This window comes from Eleginops maclovinus, chromosome 18 (assembly GCF_036324505.1).
Source record: "Eleginops maclovinus isolate JMC-PN-2008 ecotype Puerto Natales chromosome 18, JC_Emac_rtc_rv5, whole genome shotgun sequence".
NCBI classification, from domain to species: domain Eukaryota; kingdom Metazoa; phylum Chordata; class Actinopteri; order Perciformes; family Eleginopidae; genus Eleginops; species Eleginops maclovinus.
In genome coordinates, this window is record NC_086366.1 from 13,838,207 (window position 1) to 13,847,372 (window position 9,166).

At 43.1% G+C, this 9,166-nt stretch overlaps 3 protein-coding genes across 3 annotated transcripts in view; all 3 read left to right on the top strand.

Annotated features, from left to right (window-relative positions):
- The window catches only part of LOC134880006 (ribonucleoside-diphosphate reductase large subunit), a 305,041-nt gene that overhangs the window by 284,816 nt on the left and 11,059 nt on the right, over window positions 1-9,166 (top strand). The gene's annotated exons all lie outside the window — the stretch shown is intronic.
- six5 (SIX homeobox 5) lies at window positions 4-6,853 on the top strand. Its single transcript, XM_063907656.1, has 3 exons — window positions 4-736; window positions 2,396-3,837; window positions 4,214-6,853. The coding sequence occupies exons 1-3, from the start codon at window positions 51-53 to the stop codon at window positions 4,855-4,857; spliced, it is 2,772 nt and encodes a 923-aa protein (XP_063763726.1). The 5' UTR covers window positions 4-50; the 3' UTR covers window positions 4,858-6,853.
- Window positions 7,185-9,089, top strand: six9 (SIX homeobox 9). The gene is made up of 3 exons (XM_063906662.1): window positions 7,185-7,655; window positions 8,013-8,173; window positions 8,780-9,089. Exons 1-3 carry the CDS (start codon window positions 7,260-7,262, stop codon window positions 8,946-8,948), a joined length of 726 nt encoding a protein of 241 aa, XP_063762732.1. The 5' UTR covers window positions 7,185-7,259; the 3' UTR covers window positions 8,949-9,089.

A 9,166-nucleotide genomic window follows, 5' to 3' on the forward strand; every position in this document is an offset into this window, starting at 1 on the left:
AGGGAGGGAGAGGAGGAGGAACTACTGGAGGAAAAAAAGTTAAAGTAAAAATGGCTTCCTTGTGTTTGGAGTCTACAGAACAATCCGAGAACAGCCCAGAAGAGCCGACGGCCACGGAGTCCAAAGAAGATAAAGATCCGGTGCACATTTCGGAACAGTTGCTCCAAAGTTTCCAAAACTCGTCTTTGAGTTTTTCCACTGACCAAGTATCATGTCTGTGCGAGGCCCTTCTGCAGGCGGGCAATGTGGATCGCCTGTGGAGATTTCTTTCCACCATACCTCCTTCGTCCGAGCTGCTACGTGGCAACGAGACCCTGCTGAAGGCCCAGGCACTGGTAGCTTTTCACCGGGACGAATTCAAGGAGCTGTATGCCATCCTGGATAGCTACCCCTTCCACCCGTCTAACCATGGGTTCCTGCAGGACCTGTACCTGAAAGCCCGCTACAAGGAGGCGGAGAGGTCGAGGGGCCGCTGCCTGGGCGCAGTGGACAAGTACCGGCTGAGAAAGAAGTTCCCCCTGCCCAAAACCATCTGGGACGGAGAGGAGACCGTGTACTGCTTTAAAGAAAAGTCCAGAAATGCACTGAAAGAGTGCTATAAGAGCAACAGGTACCCAACTCCGGACGAGAAGAAAAACCTGGCCAAAGTAACCGGACTGTCTCTCACCCAGGTCAGCAACTGGTTCAAGAACCGCAGGCAAAGGGACAGGACACCGTCCGGGACACACAGCAAAAGGCAAGTTCAAATAAAAAACAACAGCACTGGGAACAATGGTATCCCATGTGTGTAGTCTCAGCCGAGGGAGTAATTAAAAAGTCATCATCCAGTAGACATATGACATTACCTTTTTTTTTTTAGAGTGGCTGGTTACTTTGTGTTGTGTTATTAGACATTAACAATCAGTTACTGAACGCACAAGGCCAAACTTTCATATTAAACAAAGACCTGCAGGCCTCCACAGGGCAGCGTAGAAAGAGTATTTGCACCTTTAAACGTCAGTTAAAAGAAACATATTTAAGAACTTTTTAAAAGGCATGAGGTAAGAAGATGGCCGTGGTAGCTGACTTTTGACAGCCGTAAAGCCACACAGGTCCGAGACCAGGAGCATGTTGCTTTGTTATGAAATGTGAGATCCAGGCGCCCATCATGGCTCAAGTTTCCTGAAATCCTGCACCACTGCATAGGGCCTGCAGGGTGAGGTTAGTGTAAAGGCTTTGACTAGGGAAGGTGGGGGTGCTACATAGGGGGAAAAACCTTCACACAGACGGAAATCTCAGTTTTAATGCTACTTATTCACCAAACAGGGGGAGAAGGTAAATCGTGACGAGATAAGAGATAATACAGCAGGCTTATCTTATCACAGGGTTAATGGTCTGGCACACAATCAGTATGGTTGACCACGTTAACCAAGTAAACACTTTAAAATAGTTTTTAGGAATCTCCCTGTTTGCAGAGAGAATATTTTCTAGGATCCACTACAGAGTATGATCAGTTTTGTAGATGACCAGAAAAGGTTGAGTTAAAAATACTGCATATTTTGCATCCCTGTGAACAAGCTTGCAACTTAAGTATGCATCCAGAATCCGGATTTGGTTTGCTTTAGATTGCACATACGCAATTTGCCTCTAAAATACACTGCAACGCGCTAGAATAAAACGTTGTCCCTAATTTGAATGCAAACGCGTTTCTATTTGTAGTGTACTTCCAACATTTTGCAATTCAACTAGAAGATGTTTAGAAATCCTACATTTTAAGAACAGACAAATAATGGATCATGAAAATGTTATTTATGTAATCATTGATAAGAAGGCTGATACAATTTATATATTGGTTGGTTAATTCACCAGAGATAAGGGATATAATGGAAAAATTCAAATGTTTCAAAGTTGGATTAACGACAACTTTTCAGTGAGCAATAGTATTTTAATATAACAGAGAAACATAAGGCACACTTGTTTTTTACAGCAATGTAAATTTCAATGCTCTCAAAACTATTTCAACTCTTATCTGTCTACTGTCATGGCTGTAAATACATTCAAAAGTGGTGTTGCACAACCAGATGTCATGATACAACATTAAGCCTGAAACCAATGTTGTATTGTTAAAATGTTGCCTTTTCAGTCTGATGGAGATTGTGAGCTATAGTTCACTACGAGCAACTCAGCCTTTTCTTACATACAGATATTGAAATAATCCAGGTCTAACAATGCAACACATAGATTAAGTATGTAATAAGATCAAATCATTAGTGAGATCGGAACAGTACAAATGCAATAAATGGCTCATTAATTGTTTGTGTGTTCAAGTTGTGCTCTGATGAATCCTGTTGCCCAACCCTCGAAAGCTTTAGACATTTGTCTTTAATTTGACCCATTTATTTTTCCTTTGTTCCAGTGAATCTGATGGGAACCACAGCACCGACGACGAGGGGAGCCCAATGGACGACGGCCCTGACAAACCAGAGGAGGTTTCAAGCTCCACAGCCTCCATCATCTCTCTCTCTGCCGTCCCCTGCAGCACCGGAGGCCAGCTCATCCTCAACGGGTCCGGTGGCTTCCTCACAGCCTCTCAGCCGTTACTACTTAATGGAAATTCCCTCCTCTCCAGTACTGGTGCTGGTGTCATAATTAACGGGCTAAGCTTGGGCGATTGCCAGACAGTCACACTGAGTCCTGTTGCATCCAACTCTCCTTTGATTATGAACGGGGCTCAGGTTATAACCAAATGTAGTTTGCAGCAGCAGCAAGCCGTTTCTATCACACCGCAGGAGGTTTTGTCCATGGAGGCCAAGCCGAGCAGTCTTCTTAGCACTAACACCTCACCAGTCTCCATCATCTCTCTTCCCCTGCAAACCAAAACAGACAGCGGCAATGCAATGGATTTCATCAGCATCCCTGAATCAGAGGGCAGCATCCAGACAGTATCTTCGTCTTCTTCATCTTTATCTCCTTCCTCACCAACTCTTTCCTCACCCACCAGTCTCCCGGCACTGGTCTTAGCACAAAACACCCAGCGCCAAGAGTCTCTCCCGGTCTCCATGTCGTCCGCAGGCATGGTGTTCTCCAGTTCTTCCTTGCCCTTCTCCAGTCAGCATGGGGAGTATGTTGTTTTTGCCACCGCTGGCTCCCACTTGAACCCTTCTAGCTCTTTGGTTTCCAGCAGCAGCTCTTCCCCTCAGGTCTTCTCTCTGCCCCAGGTTGTGCCTTCCATCCAGGGTATACCAGTGTCCCAGCTGGTGCAGCACTCTTCAGGAGCCACAGTGTCCCAATGCCCTCAGTTGGTCCCAGTTTCCCCCCTCACCTCGCCAGCTCCTCAGATCCTAAACCAGGCAGTGAACACTAGCACCAGACTGCAACAGGATGCTTTAACAACTATGCCTGAAGCTGCAACCACTATAGTCTCTATCTCGCAGCTTAACAATCATCTCCAACAGCGAACGCCATACCTGTTGGGGGACCAAATCACAAACTCCTCTCCAAGCAAAATCCAAGTCCCACATGTTATATCCATATCTCCCCCGACACAAGTAATCCCCAAAGGCACCACAGCAGCACAGTTGGTCCCCCTCTCCATGCCTCAGCTGGTCCCCGTCTCCCCCATTCAAACTTCCTCCACCATCTCTTTCCCCCAAGTTGTTCCTGCCAGTCCTTCTCTGTCCATCCCCTCTGCCGGAGTGCCCTTGCAGATCCTGACCTCTGCTCATGCAGGAGTCGCTCAGGGGCCTCTTAGGATAAACCAGCTGAGGCCCCTACCGAATGCGGGTCCCCAAACTGGAATGTCCCCGGGTGTGCAGCTCCTCAACTCTGGGATCATACAGCTGCCCTCTGCTGCTCCAGGTACACTGACTGAATTCAGTAATACATGTAGCAAACAGTTAGCCAAACTACAGGAATTGACTTGCAATTATTTTTTTTAGTTGTTGTTGTTGTTGTTGTTGTTGTTGTTGTTGTTAACATTTGAAAGCGGTATTGGGGGGGGAAAAACACTGCTGGACTTTTTATCTATTTGATTGTATAATGATACACTCAGGAAACAGGGACTCACAAAGTGTAGAAATAAATAACAAAATACCGTATTCCTTAAGGAATACTTGATTGAAACATTTAAAAATTCTTCCTTAGAGCAAATGTTTATTGTCTAAATTACGTACTATTATAAGTAATACTGACTCGGTCCTAATTGCTGTCATTTTATCCTTCTTCACGGCCGTAGGTAACCTTCTCCTTGGTGGGGGCCCTTACCTGAGTGTCCACGAAGGCAAACTGATTCTGACCATCCCAGCCGGCATTCAGCTCACCAGCCTGCCTCTTAAACCGGTCCCAGAAGCGTCACCCATCTCTGCTAATGGACTGAGTCCACTTCTCATCCCCACCACCCCTCCTGTAGTCTCATCCACCTCAGGCCCTGCCCCCCTCACATCATCAACCCTAAACTTTATCAACTCATCTCCACCATACTGTGCTCCAGAGAGGGGGTCACCCTCCATCCAGGCTTTAGATAATTCAGTCACCTCTACAGCGTCAAACACTCTCACTCCAGAAAGTATGCTTACCCTCAGTCCCATGTACAGTGGGGGGACACCCAACATCCAGCTGTCCCAGCCAGCATGGAGCCCCGTGCCCCTCTCCACGTCAGCCAGTCTAACTCTGTTTGATGTCCGCGGCAAGGGGGACCTACCGGTAGACCCGGCGCTGTTGGGGCTTCCTGGAGGAGAGTCGCTTCTCCTGGGAAGCCCCTCACCGGAGCAGGATTTGGAAACCAGCTCTGCTCTAGGGAATCCAGAGGAGATGGATGGGGACACCAAAATACTCACTCAGCTGCAGTCCGTCCCTGTGGATGATGACCTGGGCTTGTAGTCTGTTTCCACTGCTGGATGCAACCCTGTGTCTGTAAAAGAACAGAAAGTATAAAACATACAGCAGATAGAACAATCTATAAAGGCCAAATGTTATTTTTACAAAACGTTCAGGTACTGACGGTACTGCGATGATGCTCTCAGAGGGGCCTGATACCATCATGGATTTAGCTGGCACTTTTGAGATTAATCCTCTGCAGCTCTACTTCCTGGATTGGCAGGGTAATATGGGATATTCTCATGGGTCTCAGAGTTTCTTTTACAAAAATCCAAACGTGCCTTATCTGTTATGAGACACAGACAGAAGAACACATACTTGTTAGTCTACATGGCCCACCTTGACCTTTTTTCTCAGCTCTTCTTCACAGTTTTGTGGATAACACTCAGAGTTCAGCTGTACTTGAAAAAGTAGTTAGGGATTTTGCTGGCAGAAGAAGTAGTTTTTTGTGGATCCACCAAAGCAACTATACATGGACAATCTGACAAAGAGATTCAGGACCTATTCTTCCATCACTCCAGGAATATAGTGAAGATTATATTCCTCACAAAAAGGAACTTGGATACATTTTTGTGCAACCATTATTACGTCCTTGCTTCGATGTGGCTATACAGCAGTATTTTATTATACGTTGAGGAGTCTGGGCTGAAACATGCTGTCTAGCTGCATTTCATAGGTAAAATCTGTTTTGTATGATGGTTGTAGCAAAACTGTAATATGGAAAATACAAGGGGGATATACTCTATGCAATGCATGTTTAGTTTTTTCAAATCAGATTTTATGTACCATAACGGCTCAGTTGAAAGCCAGTACACTTGGGAGATGAAAACAAGCTTTTTGAATAATGTTTTTTATATGAAGCATGACACTAAAGATTTGCTGTGATTCCTTAAATGCATTCAAATTCAGCTAGTTGATATTGATAAGTGCCTTATTTTATAACTTACAAGTTTGATGTTTTTGAACATATATGTGTTGACATTTAAGAAAGTGCTATACACCCGACCAAATGATGGGATTCACTTTGTGAACTTTTTGAATCAGTGTCTGTTTGATCTCCAGTGAGATTCAATGTGACAGTTTTTGGTCTCGTATAGCTCGATCTCCTTTATTTGTATATTTTGCACCTTTCATAAACACAATGTTTACGCTGCGCTGCTCTGTTGTTATGACAGTGGTTGGACTCATTCTGTTCTGAAATGTCCTTTTTTTTTAACTACATATTATATCCTCTCTTAAACGGACTTAAGTATCACACCTTGATACCGATAAATACGCTAGTCATCGTATAGTACGAGCTTTCCACTTTCATAATAACACAGTTAGCTGCCACATTTTTTGGCCAATCATGGTACACAGAATACACTTCAGTGTCTCGTTTAGTTACAATATTGGCCTTTTGTGATGTTGTTTTTTCTATATGTATGTTTTTGTATGTCTTTTTTGTACATTTTATCTATTTAAAGCATGTATCAATCAATAAGAAAATGACTCCTTGTTGAAACGCAGATAGGAAGTAATGCCCTTGGAAGGCCACATTGTTGTGCAATGGAGGTTTTCAATCTTAGTCTATAAGTATGAAAACAATTTGAAAGACATTTTAAATACACTAGGTCAACCCAGTGTCCTTTTATTAAATGGCTTGGACAAATCAATTTTATTATGTATTTTACTGAAATTTAAATGATAGTTAGGGGTAAAGGGAATTTTGTCTTATATGAAAATATGGTAACCTGCATTTGCCATTATGAGCCATTTATTACCAAAGTATGTAGACATTGAAGCCTTTGTGGGCTTATGCACATTTGTACCCGTTTGTTTGTAGCCTGGGCATGTTTTTACCGTCTCCTACACATATGACTCCAGATATAACCAAAGATAACATGTTTTGATATTTGTGAAAGGGATTGTTTGTGCCAGGCTTTCAAGGTTCTTGTTTTTGTATTCAAATGCATTCTATTTTTTATATTACATTATATTGTAATAAACTACATTTACAAAAAAACTTTCAGCTTTTATTATTGTGTTGGCTGGAAAATGGAAATTATTGTCAGCAGCACTAAAACTATTCGTTTTAGGATTTTGCTTCTAATTTGGCAGGAAAATTGTATTCAAATGTGTTTTTTTAAGTATCCTACTCTCGCTATTGGTGAACTCCAGCACAAAAGCAAATCCAAAGTGTGCGTGAGGCTGTGCATGCTTGTTTGTTCAAGAGAAGGAGTGCATGGTTTGTTGTTACAACCCTGATCATCTCGGGTTACCTGCGATTCGGTGCTGCCGGGACATGATGAAAAATGATAAACACACATTCACTCTTTCATCCACAGACTTTAGAGGGTGTTAGAAGATATCCTTACACATCCTTTGGCTCTACTCACAGACTTTTGGGGCCAGTTTCTACTGCAATGATGTTCACAGCAGAGCAGATTGCATGCGTGTGCGAGGTCCTTCTGCAGAGCAGTTGCATGGATCGCCTTGCTGGCTTTCTTCATACTCTTCCTCCTCCTCCCAACTCCTCCTCCTCCTTCTGCCCCGGGGAGCTGGAGAGTGTGCTGAAAGCTAAAGCCGCAGTGGCGTTTCACCAGGGCCGCTTTACTGACCTCTACACCCTGCTTGAGGGCTTCCCCTTTTCCCCACGCAGCTACCCGCTCCTGCAGCAGCTCTGGCTCAGAGCCCACTACATGGAGGCCGAAAGGCTGAGGGGCCGACCCCTGGGAGCTGTGGGGAAGTATCGCGTCAGGAGGAAGTTCCCTCTTCCACACACCATCTGGGATGGAGAGGAGACCAGCTACTGTTTTAAGGTAACCTTGATGTGGGCCCCAATTTTAATTTAGCTTTTTATTGGTGCTACATTGTAAAAAAAAAAAAAAAATGTTTACTTGCGTACTTATTTACTCAGGTACAGTTTTGAATGTTGAATGGAAAACATAGAAAGTTATTTCATTTAAAAAGGTAGGCTACATTTTATAACATCTACATTTCAGAATAGCCTTGCCTAGCTGACCTAGCTGACAAATTGTTTGTATGTCTTTGTTTAATATTTTTGGGGTGAATTGATTCTTAAATTCTTAATTCTTTTTAATTATTTAATTTAAATAAATGTTTTATTGTTTTTAGTTATGTCCAGGCTTCACCTTATTAATTTTACATACTTATAGGAGAAATCACGTGGTATACTTCGTGAGTGCTACCGCCATAAACCCTATCCCTCTACCCGGGAGAAACGCGAGCTGGCTGCGGCCACCGGCCTGACAACCACCCAGGTCAGCAACTGGTTCAAGAACCGCAGGCAGAGGGACAGGACCCCGGACCTGCACAGGTCAGTGACAGAGCAGCAATTGTCTATAATTTGAATATTTAAAGTTATTGTGTACAGAAATCCATGTTTGCCAATGTGATAGGAAGAAAATCCTGTACACTTTTTCAAATGTATCTAAAGAAAAGTGAATTAGTGGCCTGGTAGACCTAAGTCAGCATTTTGATTTGATTTGACCTGTAGTGCTTTTATTAGTTTGCAGTTGATTGTTGAAAATATTGTCCTTGGAGATTTCTGTCTTCTCTCGAATATAATAAAGCTAGTTTGCCTTTGGTGCTCCGAAGACATCTGAAAAGCTCATCAGTAATGTGTCTTGCCAGAAAATATGATACTGTTCCTCAACATAATGCAGACCTTGTTTTTAGCAGTTTTATCTAAGGTATTTTAACACTCAGCCACTCAAACCTTAACCATTTAGATAAAAATAATTAGGTTAAATTTCCATTTTAAACTATCTGAGATAATAAAAACTGAACAATCTGTAACTTTCTGTAGCAAACATTATTTCTCTTTTTACATAGAACAACAGCGCCCTCCTTTGGTTAAATTAAGACAGGATGCAACATTAACATGAAATCGGACTTTGATACTCTTCATCTCTTCCTTCAGTTTCCAAATATCTTGCTCTGGAGGAACCTTAGGAGAGGTCGACCCTCTCTCTGATAACGACTGTTCCCCTCCAGGGAGCCCGGATCCCCTACTCCATCACCCCCCTCCTCCTCCTCCCCTCTTTCACCCACCACCTCCTCTACGTCACATATGTGGAGGCCTCCACTGAGTCTGAGCATCCACTGATTAATTTGTGAATTTTATCATTTTTGAAAAACAAAAAGCTTTTGCTTCTACTGAAATTTAAATTCAATTTTCTGGTGTCCATAAAACAACTACTTGGCAAGTAAAGTTTGTTACCAAAACATGACTTGGCAGATGTTCTTCTTTATCATCATAAAGGAAAGATAAGAAAGGACTCTACTGGAAAAATATCCCCATGTTCTG